The sequence below is a fragment of the Equus przewalskii genome, chromosome 28 (genome assembly GCF_037783145.1).
Source record: "Equus przewalskii isolate Varuska chromosome 28, EquPr2, whole genome shotgun sequence".
Lineage (NCBI taxonomy): Eukaryota > Metazoa > Chordata > Mammalia > Perissodactyla > Equidae > Equus > Equus przewalskii.
Window position 1 is genome coordinate 1,130,606 of NC_091858.1, and position 17,429 is coordinate 1,148,034.

Below are 17,429 nucleotides of genomic sequence, written 5' to 3' on the forward strand. Positions count from 1 at the left end.
CATTCCACTGTTCCTCAGCCTGTGTGCTTCTACTCTTTAAATACAGGAAAACCAACCATCTCAGTTCCCAGCTCACTGCCCTTCTTACTCGGTATTCTCTGCCTTCTAAAATGCAAGAGCTTGGAAGAAATACCTATCACCCAATAGACAAACTGGTATCACGGCAAAAGTATTCTAAATGGTTACTACACATAAAACAGTTCACATAGAAATATCTAGTCAGAACTGGCTGATGTTACCAGCACTACTGGGAATCAGCCTTTGCTCCATTACTTACCACGTGATTTGGGCAAGTAATTTTGCCTCTCTGAGCCTCAGCCTTCACCTATTACTTTTAAAAATCTCACTAAAAGTCACTTTTTTTCCTAGGCTTTTTAAAATAAAAATTTCTAATTAATTTTGATTCATGAGTCAAACAATGAGTAACTGTAGGCAAACACACTGTTTTAACCTCACAGGGTTGTCACAAGATTAAAATTAGAAGGGTCACATGAAAAGTAACTGAAAACGACACAAAGGTATTTGAAAGTAAGGCTCCACAAAAGTAATTCCCGTCGTCCACACCTGACACCCCCTGAGCTTCAGTCCACCTCCCACTCTTATTGAGTGTAAGTACTCACCACATGGAAGCCACCATGCAGGAAAAGGGAAAGATGTCAATACTGTAGTGAATTCTGCAGAAACTGTGTCAATCCACTGGACCTGAAACTGGGGCAGGGTCTAGAGTTGGATTGGGATCACAGAACGAGGAGAGAGAACAAGGTGACTCTGGAGCAGTTTATAGCCTTTTAATTACAAGAGTGAAGGAAGCCAAACACAAAAGAAATCGTACCAAGTAGAGTCAAAGGTCTCAAGGCTACCTTCCTGCCTGTCTTGGCAAAAGGACCCCTCAACTTATGATGATGACAACACATGAGAAACTTACGATAATGACAACACAATGAGGAAAAAAAATACAAAGTAAAGCAGAGCTAGAAGCAGCTCAGTATAACGGAGTTAGGCCACACTGCGGGAGGGCTCAGGAGGAGTCCAGAAGGGATGTACACCTCACGTTAAGAATAGAAGGGAAGAAGCTGAGTTCTACGCGGTGGGCTAACTTGAGCCGATATGCTCAAGAGCACTTTGGATACTCTTCCCTGTGCTTCTCTCACCAACAGTGGTCAAGTCACTGCCAGTGACCAACCATGCATTGCATATCCACAATATTTCACCATGTCAACCCACTGCCTTCACTCTGAAAGGCATTACCAGGAAGAGGGAAACTTGGACTGAGGAGACAAATCCTCTCTTTCCTGGGATCCTGCATGGTGTCTGAGCAACTAAGGGCAGCCTACTTTCTGAACTGTGCCTTCCATCTCTGGAAAGTTGGGTCTGTCCAGAGAAGTGGAGAAAAACCTAAAAGTCAACAATTTCTAAGTATTTGACAGATGTCTGATGGTATACTCAACCTGTCAAAACCATAGCGATTACCTCTCCTGAAAAACTAGCTTCTGGGAGAGAACTCCTATATCAGATGGATTATTAACCTCTCCTGTCACTTTAGTGCCATACTTTAGAGACCTCCTATATCCCCATACTTTGGTCTCCAAGACTACTGTTAGTTTCTGAAAGTCATATGTATCTATGCCTTCATTATATTCTTCTCACTCTCTCTTCTCTAGAGCATCGCTTTACGAATTAATGACTGGTCCCAAAAGCCTGCCAATCTCAATACAGATTCGATCCTCCAGTCCACTCTAAGTAACTTTGCTAGATTAATCTTCCTAAAACACTTTTCTGACAGCATTGTTGTCACCGGTGTCCCCACTATGTGCCTCTGATTCCCCCAAACAAAACAAAACAAATTTTAAATAGATTCCCAATGTAACTAAATTAAAGCTCTAATTAACTCAGGAGTCATTAAACTTTTTCTGTGAAGGACCAGGGAGTAAATATTTTAAGCTTCACAGGCCATAAGGTCTTTACACAAATACACAACTCTGCCATGTAACTAAAAAAGCCACAGACAACAGTAAATTAATCCAATAAAACATTATCTACAAAGACAAGACATGAGTAGGATTTGGCCCAAGGGCCATAGTTTGACAACTGCTGCCTGTCACCCAAGACCCTTAGCAACTGGGCCACTACCTCTCACCTTATTCCCCTATACTATCTTGACCATACTGTGTATTGGGTTTTTCTTTTTAAATATAACAAACACATACCATACAAAACTAAGAATGCTATAAGAAAGGTACTAGTTTTACAAATTAAAAAACTGAGGAGAGGGCCGGCCCAGTGGTGCAGTACGTTCTGGTTTGGTGGCCCGAGGTTCGCCAGTTCAGATCCCGGGTGCGGACATGGCACTGCTCATTAAGCCATGCTGTGGCAGGCATCCCACATATAAAGTAGAGGAAGATGGGTGCAGATGTTAGCTCAGGGCCAGTCTTCCTAAGCAAAAAAGACGAGGATTTATGGCAGGTGTTAGCTCAGGGCTAATCTTCCTCAAAAATAACTAATTAATTAATTTAATTTAATTTAATTAAAAAACTGAGGACAGAGTGGTTCTAGCTAGGACTGGAAGCCAGAGAAAGATGCATGCTGTTACCCACACCCAGTGCTACCTCTGCACTGGTCAACTCAGTGTCCCCCTAGGCAACACGATCACCTTTGGACCTTTACTCACACAGTTATCCCCTTCCTTCCAATCATCTTACTCATCTCTCATGCCCCGCTCAAATCCCACTTGTCACTGAAGTCCTGCATGCCTGACACAACTCATAGTGACTGTCCCTCCCTTTTACTCTCAGAAGATATACTGCCTCTACTCTTTTTTGGCTCCTTATATACTCATGATTTTATACTGTCTTCCCTTCGTACTTTTTATCTCATATTTTCTATATCCCAGATAACTACCATAGTGTTGAAAAGTTAAACGGTCTTCATTAATTCTTTACTAGGATGATGATGTTAACTTACAAGGCAAGCCATGGGTACATGTACCTAAAACAATTTTCACCACTCCCCATATTTATAAAGATTATATATAGCAAGTGGTCTTTGCACAGTAAATATATCAATTTTTAAAATGGTAAAAAGGAACTGAAAGTATAAATAGATCCCTTTGGCTTTTCCACTATCAGGCACATCTTGCAAAAACAATTATGCCAATATAGATTCAGAACTGAACTATTTAAAAGAAGTTATTTAATCGTAAACATCTTATTAGCCTAGTTGATTCAGGGTAATAGTTGTTATTTGTGTGAGTATGAAAATATAATCCTTAAACTGAGTTTTCTTTTACTCAGGTCTCAGAGAAGTGGTTCATAACTTTTTTGGCACATGCACCTCCTTGAGAAAGCTACAGACCCTCTCCCAGTGAAAAAAAAATCCAGACAGATATTTATACAAACTTTGCATAAAATTTCTGGGGGCTCACAGATCCTCTAAAGTTAAGAAATTCTGCCTCCGAGGGTCTCATGTTAGGTACTCACAGCTCTCACTACCTAAGAAATTTTCCTTTTAATTCAAGTCATTTAAAGAAATTTCAACGCACCAAACAGATCTGGCAGTAATTTTTTTTCCATTTTCATAGAACAAACTATTACACCCAAATTAGACAATGTCAAAGATCATGAACAGTGGAAATGGGGAAATTTATAGTTAAGAGCAAATGGATGTGAGGAGAGAAGAGGCATCTTACCAATGCCTTAGAGACTTCAAATTTATCTCACTACTTGCTAGGAAAGCTCAGACAGCCTAGAGACACCTCGATGTGTGTGAGCGGCACAGGCAGTTCTCTGTGGCCAACACACCTTAATGTTCAACCAAGAACATCTGATGCGGCAACTTCATATCCTAACGCAACTCAAGCTAAGAAAAAGCAGCACGAGCAACTCATTGTAAAACATCTCTAATACACAGATTCAGAGAGCAAACCAATGAGTTCCTAAAATAAATACCAATGGAGTAGCACACTGCGAATACAGCAGCAGATAAATGATAAAACAATAATATTAATGATGATAGTTGCTTAATTTTAATTTCCTTTCATTTAATCTTTTTTTGTAAGAAAAATTTCTTAAATGTATAGCTAAAGAGGATTTCATTTTTGTCTTTTGCACTCAGCACGCAAGAATGAGAGAGCAAGACATAACAAAAATCTAAATTTTAAGATTCAATATAAGTGGTTAAATTCAAGCTATGTGCAGAAGTAACCCACCTTGAGCATAATAGGTAAATTGATGAATGAGGAATTTCAAAAACAAATGCCAATCAAGGTAACCAGGTGTAGTCTCAGTCTCATTTAATGAAAGAAAAACCTGTAAATAAATTAGTGCCTTTCAAATGACTGGTTCAGTAACAGAGCCTGACTCTAAGGCAGAGTGGGATCCCCAAAGAAAGGGACAGTCAATCAGATTGAGAGGGATTAAATTAAAGCTTCTCGGGACATACACCTCAAATTGCAACTTCTGAACTGATATTAAAGGCCTTCCATGATCATCCCTTAATTCACTTCTCCACCTGAGTCAATATTTCACTGTCCTCCACAACAGCACTCTCATCTTCTCCTAGAACAGAATGTTCTCCCAATTCTTTCTATATATTCTGATACGACCTATCCTTCTAGGCACAGAACAAACAAGCATCCCTCTAAGAAACCTCTGATTCGCGCTTCATACCCTGCCCTGCTCTCTCCTCTGCTGCGCAGAATATGATGACCACACTGCCCTGGTCTCCACGCTGCTCCTGACCTCAGCGGTCGTCTCCTGACAGAGTGGATGCCTGTCTCTAGGCAGGCTCTTTCACATGCAATCAATCATCTGTTCATGAGCTTTATACCAGTTATCTGGCACTTCATTACATATCATCTTCTTTTAATGGCTCCCAATATGAATGCTGTTTTGCTTGTATGTTCATTAGCTTCTTGTAAGCTGTGATTAGCAGTAATGAGTACACAGCAAGTACTGAATATATATCTGTAAAAATTAATTAAATGTATTAAACAAAGAAACTTATTTCCTGCCCCCTCTTTTTTAAACTATCTAGATATAAGAACCAAAACTATACAAATGTCAGTTCCCAACAAATTCTGGGGAACCCACCACCAAAAGAAAAAAAGCCTCTAGTCATTTTTCTGTTAAAAAGAAAATTAAAACATGGTCTCAATCTTCTTTTCTTAATTCTCTCTGTTTTAACGAGGACTAACTCAAAGTTCACCATGCCAGCTGTTTCAAGGACAACTAAAGGGGCCATATTTTAGATACTGAACAATCCAGCATGAGAAGGCCAAGCTCCCTGAACCGCTTTTTCCTAGTATAGCTGTGTTTTGCATTGAGTCATCCTACTCATTTGCTAGGGCCTAGGTCCCCCCACTTTTAACCAGTAGAAACATTTTTATGAAATAGGTTGCAAAGTTCCTGAATGTCCTGAAATACAAGTTTTCTATACCTTAAGACTTGGCCCTGGCCTTATTAACAACACTGTCTCATCAAGTGAATGAACGCTGACCGGATACTTCCACATACAACAACACAGGCACAGCGAGGAGAAAAAGTTGTGAGGGAAGCTCTGGAGGAAAGGGGGCTTGGTCTTGTGCACTGATATTTTGTATCTTGCCAAGAAATCTCCTCTAATGCTACAATGTTGAAAGCAAATAGAAATTTTAATTTTCAGTTTTAGTTTCAGGGTTTTTATGTATTTTTTACTTCTACATATTCCTGGTATTGCAATTTCCCTCTGATGTAGGGGGTTGGGTTGTTGGAAGTTACCCTGCAAGAAAAAAGGGCAGGCTGGGTGCTCCACTTATAATGGATAAAGGATTCCGACGTTTGGGCATCCTGAGACACAGAGGACTGCCCCATGGAGAGTCTGCTTTCCTCCTAATGGCCCTGTCATCGGGACCCTAATGTTACCAGGGAAAGGAACATAATCCAGGCCTCAGGCCATTTTTTCTTTCTTTCTCAAAGGAAAAACACAAGGAGCGGTGGTGCTGGATCAGCATCCCTCCAGAAACAATGAGCGAGACAGGACCAAGGAAATCACACAGACCAACAGTTGAAAACGTTTCTGAAGCGGTGAAACTGCGCCTTCAAATGATGTCTGACACAGAAGTCTAATACGTAAAATAGATAAAAGAGGGGGTGCCTTGGCTGATTGGGGGCAGGGCACAGATGCATACCACCATCTCCTCATTCCCCAACCCTCAGTGAGACATGAGGACCTTGGTGTAAAGATTTTAAAAAGTGAAGCCAGAAAAGTTGAACAGTTTATCCACTATCATGCTACCAATTAATGACAAAGTCAGAACTACAGCCCACTTTTGTGGAAAGTTAGCAGACTGGCAACTGGGGTGTCGTGGCACTCGCTCTGAATCTTTACACGGCTGCAGGACGTGGTGGGAGGACCTAGGCTCTGAAGTCACCCTCGAGCCGGCATGCCAGTCCCATGGCTTTCTCGCTGTGCAGCCTGAGGTTAAATTATTTACACCTCAGAGAGTCTTATCTATGAAATAAAGGGGGGAAAAACTAGTTTCAGAAGAGTCTTCTGAAGTTTAAAGAGTAACTAATGTAAAAATTTCCTAGTATGGTATCTGTTACATAATAAGTGTGTAATAATGTTCATTTCTGCTTACACTACCTGATAAAATAGAAAATACAATCTTTATCCTTGCTTCCCAAATACCATTTTAATATTTTTACAATTTATATATATACAGTGAGGGTAGCTATAAATGAAGATACACACACACATTATGTGCGTGCATGTGTGTGTGTGTGTGTGTGTGTATATATATATATATATATATACATCACTAGTCAATACTATTACAATTAAGCAGAGAAGTCAGGAGTGAACCAAAAAATGAAGGAAAAATCCTACTCACTCTGTCAGCCTACACCATAATTTAACAGAGCAAAACAAATGAACACCTAAAAACTATCAGTTAAGAAATAGCCAGTTTAGGCCCTTTCACATTAGTCTTTCAATTATTACATCTCCAATAATACTGATTTCTTAAGAAGTTTATGGAAAATTTATATACAAGAAAAAACCCAACCCTCCAAACTATTTCATATATTATTTTAATTAATCTTATATTCAAGCATTATTATTATCAAGGGCCTACCAAAAGTCCATCTGAGAGTATAGTTGGTTACCATTTCTATCTCAAAACCTTAAGTGTTTTTGCCACGAAAATTCCCAATCTTTAATTTCATAACATCATAATGAGATTAAGATTCAACAGATTTAAGACATATTTGTACATACTGGAATTTTTATAATCCTCCAATTAAACAGAAAGAACGAAAGCATATTAACTGACCTCCAAAGCAAATCTGAAAGAAATCTGCTAGCAGGAAAAGCAAACAGCACTGCAGACAATTTGAGAACAGCTATGAACTGTGTTACAGACTCTGCTCACTAGAGGGAAGTGTTGTTTAACTATTAACCAAACTCAACGAACAATCAGAACTCAGGAAAAAATTTTAGACTTTTAAAAAATTTCTTTCCAAGCTCTCAGGAAAGCAAAAACTACACTCATTGAAGGACAACCTAGAAATCTGCCATTACATATCTGTAATTAGGTTAAAATGATATCATAAAGATGTTCCACTTTTCAGAATCATTTTCTGCCCTGTGAACTTATCACACTGCTAGGTGTAGGATTGTTGTAAAAGGAACAAAGACCACAGCCAGTCCCGCCGACCCAGGCCACTGCAGTTCTGCCCAGTCCCTCGTCCTCACTCGGGGCCTGACACTAAAGCTCAAAGAAGCTGGAGACAGCGGCAATCAGGACCCTAACGTGTCATCACATATTTTAAATCTTTTCGTGATGCTTAGGTCACGCTAGTCCTTATATTAAATATCTACCCCAGTATGACCATAAAAACAATCTCATGTAGCAGTAAATCTATCCCGAATTTGAGCTTGAGAGATTTAGTTACCGTCCTGTTATGGTGACAAGAGCCCAACGTGGGCTGCCAAGGGGTGAGGGCACAGGGTACGCAGACTGCACTGCTAGAGGTCACTTCCAGAGGTGGTACCATCTACCCTGAGGGATTTTAAGTCATGCGATCATTTTTAGGTTTAATCTAAACAACTTTATACACACACATGCATTTGATACAGGTATGTAGAGATATCTACACACACACACATTTCTCTATTTTACTGCATTTACCTACCTCCCAATTGCTAGACCCTTCAGTCTTTATCTTACTGCACTCATCTACGGCATGTCTCTGCAATTACTCCTTCTTATTAAAATGCTCTCCTGTTTCCCAAATATCTTTCTGTTCTGATTTTCCTTCTATCTCTCTGGCTGATCCTGCTGAATTTCTTTTAAACTCTACTCTTTCAGCCTGCCCTTTAAATATTTTTCTTCATCAAGAACATAACATCATAATGAGATTAAGATTCATTATGGGGTTAAATTATTTACACCTCAGAGAGTCTTATCTATGAAATAAGATCTTCAATCTTCTTTTCATTTTGCACATGCTTCCTGGGCAATCATATCCACTCCCAAAATCTCTTCTTTCTGGCCCAGATCTGTATACCCACCTGCCCATTGGACATCTCCATCAGAATGTGCCCCAGGCATTTCAAACTCCATATGTCCAACACGTCATTATTCTTCTTCCTACCCCCAAACCCACTCTTCCTTCAAAACTGTACCTTGTTGAAAGGCACCACCATCCTCCCAGCACCCAAAGCAGACACCACCCTCAGCGCCTCCCGTTCCGGTCCTTCCTTCCCATGTCCAACCAGCTGCCAGCAGCAGCACCTCACTCTCCTGCAGCACATCTCATTTCTCCTTCCCTACTCCACTGCCTCAGTCACATCCTCGTCCTGAGTCCCCTGCATTCCTGCACCACTCCCTATGGCAGAGTCAAGGGGGGTTAACCCCACTGTCCACTTCTCCTCCTCCCTTAGTAATCGAATTCCCAGTTTTCAGCTGGGCACATGGCCACTCAGAATAAAGACTACATTTTTGGCATTTCCTTCACAGCTGCCCATGGCAATGGCACCACATTACAAGGAGCTGTAACTGACAGTGTTCTGTGGTAAATTACAGACAGCACAGGCCCCTATGCCCTTCTGCTTCTCCCCTTCCTCCTTTCTGCTTTCGAGACATGGCTAGAGCTCAAGCAACCAAATTAGAAGATGAGAAATGTTCAAAGGATGGCAGACTAAACACCCAAAGGTGTCAGGATCGTCCAACACCGTGCAACCACCATCTGAGCTCTGAATCATCTACCTGGAGTCCTCTCCTGCAAGAGTTCATTTTTGTTTTGTTTAAAGCATTGGGGTATGTGCGTGTTGGGGCGCGGCGGGGGGGGGGGGTGGTACCTTCCTAACGAGATGCACTGCCTCCAATCTCGCCTTCCCAGAACTGCAATCCCATCTCAACAATGCTTCCAGACTGATCTCCTAAATCTCAAATGTGGAAAATCAATCCATTGTTTCAAAAAATCAATAACATGCATACTCTTTAGCATGGCATCTAAGACAGTGGTAATCCGACCCTTGCCTGCCCCCAGCCTTCTGCCTCATTCCTCCCCTTGATACCAGCTGCTCTGAACAAGCCATGGTTTTCAGAGCAACACATCTTTACACAAGCTTCTTATGCCGTCTGAAACATGTGTCTTCCCAGTACCCATTCCACCTTACCCTCAAAAACTCTGCTCAGATAATCACCTCTTCTTGGAAGCCTTCCCTCAGTCTAACTTAGGTGTACCTCCAGTAGCCTCCCAAAGCTCCCTGTTCTTACTTCTACTATATATAGCAGGTATATTGCATTAGAACATCAGATGACTTGTCTGTTTCCCCAACCAGACTTGGCAGGCAGACTATATACTTTATATCTATATCTCCAGCCTAGCAACTATAGGTATTCATTGTATATTGAAAAAGTAAATACCCTCAGGAGTGCCTTAGTTATCTGGAAGGAAGTTTTTGGCATCTGATACCTGACATAATGAAAACTCAGGCCTCTTGATTTTTTGCCCAGGCCTATTTCCAGTACATCAGCATTTCCCCAACTGTGTTCCAATAACATGTTTAGGGAATGTTAATAATGTTAGCATCTGGGTTTCCAGCCACCCCAGCCAATCTTCAGCTCCAGTAACCTGCCAAACTCCCTCCACCCTCTACGTCTCCACCCCCCAAACCCTGCTGGGCATCTCCTCCCTAGAAGGCATTCTACCTCGATGTGGCTCCCACCATTCATCCCTGAGACCCCAGTGCCAGCTCATATCTGGGGAGGACTCCCTACTCTCCCAATTCTTTCAATAACCCTCTAAAATTTGGCTGAAAATTAGCCTTAAACTCACCAGTCTCTACAATCTCCTTTGTTCTCCTCTCTAAAAACAGAGGTTTTGCCTCTCAAAATTTTTAGCACTGTCCCTTTCTTCGTGATTTTCAAACAACACCTAGAGTGGATCTACACTTTATCCGAAAATGTGTTCAGCCTCTCAGGACACAATCCCTCAAAGTTTAAATTCATACAAAACGAGCAAGGTGAGCTCTTCTCAGCCTTAGCTTCTCAGCAATGTTCAGGCTACTGTTTCCAACTAGGCAGTGCTCTCGGGCACAGAGCGAACGCAACCCAGCAGGGGCCTCAAAGCACCACTTTACCTCCAAACTTCTTGAAGCCACCTTTCCATGCTCTGGGTCTCTGTCAGACCCACATGCTTATCGCACCAACCTCCTAAGAAGAGGACTGCTCACAGTGCTGTCCAAGGACGACCCGGGTCGAAAGCATTCAGGGGGCTCATTACAGTAGATTTTTGAGTCACACACCAAAAGCAGAATTACTGGGGTGAGGTTCAAGAATCCGAACTGTTTCTTCAGCTTTATTGAGGTATAACTGACAAATAAAATTGTAAGATCTGAGAGTGTACAAGGTGAGGATTGGATATACACATGTACTGTGAAAGAGAGAATCTGTAATTTTAACATGCATCCCAAGCATCAAGGTGTCGTGCTACCTCTCTGCTAGCAGGGCTGAGCAGGGCCACCCGAATCCCTGAGCTGCCACCTGCACCTGCAGCAGCTGCCTGCATGCACCGTAGTGTGCAAACCAAGAACGTAAGTTTCTAAGGATGCCCTGAAGTGGCAAAGGTTCATCGAGTCCCCAGAATTTCCTACACAACTATTAAATTAGTATTTCTAGGGGAGGGTCACAATGATCATTTTCAAACTTTCCATAGGTCAATCTGATGTTTACTCTTGGTTACGAACCACTGCTTTAAAATAGCAATTCTCAACTCATGAGAAAAAAATAGCTTTTCATAACAAATATTTTGCAATGCCTACTTTATTATCCTGAAGTGAAATTCATAAATAATATAGCTTGTCTAAATATAAAATTCGAAACAATCAATATAATCATTCACTAAATGTGGTATGTTCAGTGGTTTACTAAATGTAATACATAGGAGAAACAAAGTTAATTCTCCTTACGCAAATGCTGAGTTAGTCAGACACTTGCTTGTACCTAAACATAGACTCACCCTGAAAGCGAGGCTCGGATTAGACTGTACAGGTGTGTGCACTGAGGACTTAATAGCATGAGCGTTGCCTTGTGGAACACGATGTTTTGAAACGATGAACAACTTTTAGTAAATTTCCTAAAAGAAACATAGCAAAATATTCCCCTGATTCACATGGTAGTTCTGGTCCTAGAAAATTCACTTATATTTAAAACCATGCAGAAAACATTTTGCTTATATATCCTGAGTCCACATTGTTAGAAACATTTTTCCCCACGTGAATGTCCAAGAGGACATTCAAAGTCATGCAGCATGGGGACAACTCTCCCTTGTGCACTACTACTCCGGGCACCGCGCAATGCCTCGCTGGCCTGGAATCATTAAAGGCCAGTACCAAACCTTGCCCCCAATCACTGTGACAATCAAAAACATGCCCACAAATCTCCAAAATCATTGCTTTAAAACAATAATTCAACCTCCCCAAGCAACAAGAACAGAGGCACTTGTATCAGGCTGCAATATTATTTTCCCTCACGCTGACATCTCACATTATAGTCACTCCAGAATCTCGGCCTCAGTCCACCTGTACGATATGTTTCCCAAAGCATTTTAATATTTACACAAATACTAGCATAAAACAGAAACTGCTGATGAAATTACACATGAATGGACAACCATCACAGGTAAGAAACTTTCTTCATAAATTCTTGAAAAACTAATGCATGCTATTTTTTTTACAATCAAATCATGTTTTCCTATTGACATTATATTTTAATTTCAGAGATGACCTCACTTATCTGACTGATCTTCAACTGGCAGTGGTTCCTAAGCACTTCAGCTTTGAATGTCAGTAATATCAAACTACAGTTCAAATGTATTAAAGGATTCCACAACGAATCCTTTTAGTGTTAAAATGGTGTATAAATAGCTCAAGTAACTACCTTTTTAAATCCAGTAGCTCTTAAGCCTGTATGTGCATTATAATCATCACCTGGGGAGCTGTTTAAAACTCAGAGATGCCTGGGTGCCTCACCCAGAGATTCTGATGCAGAGGCCTGGAGAAGGTGGAGCCCAAGAACTTCCCTTCTTTTTAAAAGACCTGCAGGTGGCTCTCATGCTGGCAGGGGCAGATCCAGTTTTGTAGCTTCTGAAACTTACACAACTTGGGGAGCTCTCATTAAGAGACAGAAGAAAAAATTGCTAGGTCTCTCAAGGCCTTAGAAAAGTCCCATGCGTTAGCTTCCTGGTATATCCACCTTTGGATGCTAGTCAGAGTTGCGAAGCACGACATAACGAGAACCATTATTGGAAAACATGACCAATAGTGTAAAGCCATATACTAGTATGACTTGAAAGCAGAGACCATATAAGCCTAAATGCCTACAAGCTTCAGGAGGTAACAGAAAGTAACACAGGCAAAGTAGGAGACAACACGGGAGAGCGCTGCCTGGCGAACCAGGAGCACCTGGGCTCTAACGGCGCCAACTGGTCTTCAGGGACAATGTCCACTCAGGGCTGCAGGCTCAGACTTTTCAACAAAAGCTTGAAATCTGAGTTTTCACATGAAATCTCCCATTTTTTCAAAGTTACTTCAATTTTTTAACAAAACATGGGCTAGACCAAATAAAACGAATGAAAGAGGCCAGTCTGTATCCTTTGCTTTACAACACAGAAGGGAAAAGATACTTCTTAGCTAAACGTAAAAGGAATCTTAAGATCAGCTGATTGATTTAAGGAAAGATGAAGGGAGACACCGCTAAGAGCATACTTTGTAAAGCAGGTCATACACCCAACAACACAGAATTTTGTTCAGGGGCCCATCTCAAGGACCCAAATTTACGCTAGAACATCCTAACAGCACCCAAACAATTCTATAAGTCAAGAAAAAACTAGCTCTTTGTTATAAAACACACTGAGAGGAAAATTTTTACAAAGGAATCCTTAATGGTTAATAAGTACATGACCTCAATTATATTTAGTGCCGCAAGTTTCTCCAGATAAAAGCTCTCTATTCTAATTGAGATGCGCTGTTACAAAGTTGATCTGATCCTACTCTCAAAAAAGTCAAATCCGGGGCTGGCCCCGTGGCTGAGTGGTTAAGTTCGCGCGCTCCACTGCAGGTGGCCCAGTGTTTCGTTGGTTCAAATCCTGGGCGCGGACATGGCACTGCTCATCAGACCACGCTGAGGCAGCGTCCCACATGCCACAACCAGAAGAACCCACAACGAAGAATACACAACTATGTACCGGGGGGCTTTGGGGAGAAAAAGGAAAAAATAAAAAAAATCTTAAAAAAAAAAAAAGTCAAATCCTGCTCCTCAGCTTTCCAATAGCTTCTTTAAAAAAAAAAATACAATGAACAGCTGTTGCAAAAAATGGATCTCCTAGGCAAAATTAAAATACTGTACTGAGTAGACAGCAGCAATAAGCTTTTCATCTTGCCCTCCAGACTGATTTTTGCAACACTCCTTAGCTATCACAGTATATGAAACACCAGGCAGTTCTGATAAGGTAGCCAAGGCTACCAGTATAGAGCTCAGCGTGCAGATATGTGGCCATGGTGGGAAGAAACAGAGGCACTGACTGATCACTGCTGACACCATCACTGACACCAAAGCCTACAGCCAAAGAGAAGTTCACAGTCACTTTCTGGCCCACTCTGCCAAGCCAAAATAGACCACTAAAAATTACTGCCTACCAAGCAGGGTCTGTGGAATAACTAAAATAACAGAGGACATCTGACCAATTTAATAGGAGCCAAGGAATGGTGAGATGGTCTAACATACTCTTGTATATCAGACTGTGAAATCATTATTCTGCTTTCCATAATGGGTGGGAAGGAGGCCAGGAAGCAGAAAGAAAGGAGCAAATTAAATAAAATGTGCCAAAGGTAGAGGATTGACTAAAAGGATTAGGCATAAAATTATAAACTAACGTGTATCTGTGGTGGAGACAAGAAAATATCTCAATAGAAGACCCTAGAATTAGTGGATCTGTCATCTGTTCCTTTGTGTGTTTGTGGTTTTCTACACCAACTCACACTTTCCCTCCAGCAATGACTCCCAGCTTTCCCGGGTCCTGAGACCAGACGCAAAGATTAGGAGAGGGGCGTGAGCAGGTTAAGCTGCAGTGCTGCTTTTTTTGCATCTTGCTCTCCAGGAATCGTGTGTATGGAGTGGCATCCACCCAACTCAGTGAGATGCTCTACATTTACCCAACACAGTCTATCCATCAGTAAGAATTATTCAGCTTTTTCCCCACACCATACGCAAAAAATAACACAACATGGATCACAGACCTAAATGTAAGAGTTACAACTATAAAACTTAGAAGAAAATACAGGAGCTGCAGAATAACAGCACTAGAAACAACACCAAGCATTTTTACCACAGCAAATAAGGAACAGAAGGCTTAAAATGTCATTTTGATTTGCCTCAGGTACACAGGGAAAACTACTTAAGACCTGTGAGTAAGGAAGAACCAAACTCACCCAGCAATAAGTCAGAGGACTATGCAGACAGCTGATATCATCGCTACATTGCAAAGTAAAAATCATGTTTTACCAAAGTCAAAAAAAGCTTAATCAGCACAAAATCACAATGTGACATTCAGGTTAAGGCTATGCTAAGAGGGAGTTTTAAAGAGCCTTGGGGTGACTACAATCAGTATTCCCCACCTGAGAAACAGTGGATAGATGATTAGGTGTCCCAAACCTCAAGTCTAGAATAGTTACATATTTATGCTACATGATAAATAGCAAATGGGGACACTGTGATAAAAGCAGAATGATTTTTTAAAATAATTTAGCTGTTTTATACTTGAGTCCCCAACTACTGAAATATCTAGTAAATATTCATTATTAAAGTAAAAGGAATTATCAAATGGCTGCATATGTATTGCATTCTTACTATCCTCATACATTATGGGATCCACTAATCCCATCTAATATGTAAGTCAAAAATGTGCAGTTATTATTTGACCTTTACAACTGAAAAAACATTAGATTAGATCAGATTCCTGGTCTACTCAAAACAGAGATCAGTGCCAGACAGTGACAGAGTTGAGGAGTGTCAGGACTGCACTTCTGCATGCAAAGGTCAGGGACATGGTGATGATGATTACAATAAATAATAACAGGAGCAAACACTTTTAGAGCATTTATTACATGCCAAGTGTGGTTCTGAGATCTTTACATATGTCAATTAACTTAATCCTCAAAAGAATTCTAGGTATGTATCCCTCTAACCCCATTTTACAGATGAGAAAATTGAGGCACAAAGAGATGAGAAAATTTACTCGAGGTCACACATCTGATAAGTCACAAGGCCAGAATTCAAGCTCAGGAAGCCTACCTCCAGGGCCTAGGCTCTTCGCCACATGCAGCATCCCCTTCCAGTCCAACTCCCAAGACATGGCTGAGTGCTTTTTCTCCATCTGCCTTGCTGCCCTCCTACCTCTGTGAAACCTGTTCACTTTAATTATTCATCAAAACTACCTTCCTAAGATGTAGAATTCAGAAATAAAGGATGTGATTCTTCTAGCCTGTTCTAGCTAATTTCAAGCCAGTTCTAGATTGGAAGAATTCTGAGCTTCTGAGATTTGAAATTTCTGTAGCGCTTCCTATCTGTTACCTGAAGGAGAAGAGTAGGGAAACACTTACTAGTATCTGGAGTTTTCTCTTCAGATCTGCCAAATAAAAATTCATATTTGGCCTTGGCAACACTCTGGGAATGTGCTGATGCATTGTTAACCCAAACAAATGTCTCTGCCTGCAAAATTAGAACAAAACAAAGATGTCATTAAAAATACATCATAAAGCAAACCAACCAACGAGAATGGTTAAGCAATTATGACATATCTACTAGATAGAATGCTATATAGCCATGAAAAAGGTAACATGACAACAACCAGAACACAAGATGATCACTGCAAGATTACAACTATATAAAAAAGATAACAATATAAACATCTATAGGGGTATAAGAAAAATATGAAACATTTGGCTTGATTAGGAGGCAGAATTACAGTGGAACTTTAATTGTTTATGTTACTTTTCTGAAATTAGAAAGCTGTTTATAGATGCATCATTTTCCAAATGTTTATCATTACCCACAGCCCATAGCAGGAACACTTCTGTGTGTGGGTTGTGCTAAAGTATGCCAACAAAAAGTTGTCCTCCCCCAAAAGAGATCACATTTTTATACAATTAGGAACACCATTCAGCCAAACAGGGCATCGAATAGAAGTGTCAGGCATCCCATTTATACTAATTGTCCTAAATCTGAGCATCTGCCCCAGAGTCCTTTAGAATTCCTAAAAGTCCCTTATTTGAGAGAAAAACAAAGGTAATTGTGAGAGTGGTTCACATCATGATTCTGAATTCTATGACCCTCTTCCTGGCTGCTTTAGGCAATTCTCTGACCTGGGATTAATTAAAAATAAGTAACAAGGTAGAAATTTCAAAACACAAAGAACTCTGACCTAGTCTAATCAGGGAGTCTTTCTTCTGCCTCTTCACTGGGAACTCAAATACTAACCAGGATCCAGCTATTACCTACACTGCTTTTCACCCTCTAATTATGAAACATCTTTCCTTGTGTCTGACCAGCAACTAAACATTCACCTTAGGAGAGAGGAGCTTGAAGGGTTTTATCAGCAACCCAGCAACTACTTCAAAGAGGGAAATTTCAGGACTTCTATTATAGCCTTTGGAGCCGAAATGATTGACAGCAGTGGAAGACCCCGACTGGGTTATGATTAACTCCATCAGCCCTTTGCAGACAGGTCCAGCGGGCAGGCCTCTTTTTGCTTTCTAACACCAATATCAAAGAGCTAGCTTGTACAATTTTGAGATAGCAATTTCTTAAAATAGCATTACAATCATGTGTTCATAATGTGTAAAATGTATCTTTTTGGAAAAGGTGCACACTCCTCTTGGAGTTATGT

At 40.8% G+C, this 17,429-nt stretch overlaps 1 protein-coding gene across 19 annotated transcripts in view; it reads right to left on the minus strand.

Annotated features, from left to right (window-relative positions):
• The window catches only part of PSD3 (pleckstrin and Sec7 domain containing 3), a 644,089-nt gene that overhangs the window by 349,286 nt on the left and 277,374 nt on the right, over window positions 1-17,429 (minus strand). For 12 of the 19 annotated variants that reach the window (XM_070598606.1, XM_070598623.1, XM_070598605.1 and 9 more), the window contains one exon: window positions 16,144-16,252. The exons of 3 other annotated variants lie outside the window; for them this stretch is intronic. In XM_070598606.1, the coding sequence (XP_070454707.1) occupies window positions 16,144-16,252 (109 nt within the window). Of the gene's footprint in view, window positions 1-620; window positions 709-16,143; window positions 16,253-17,429 lie in introns of all 19 variants that reach the window. 4 more of the 19 variants (XM_070598608.1, XM_070598620.1, XM_070598619.1 and 1 more) reach the window with 1 other exon arrangement.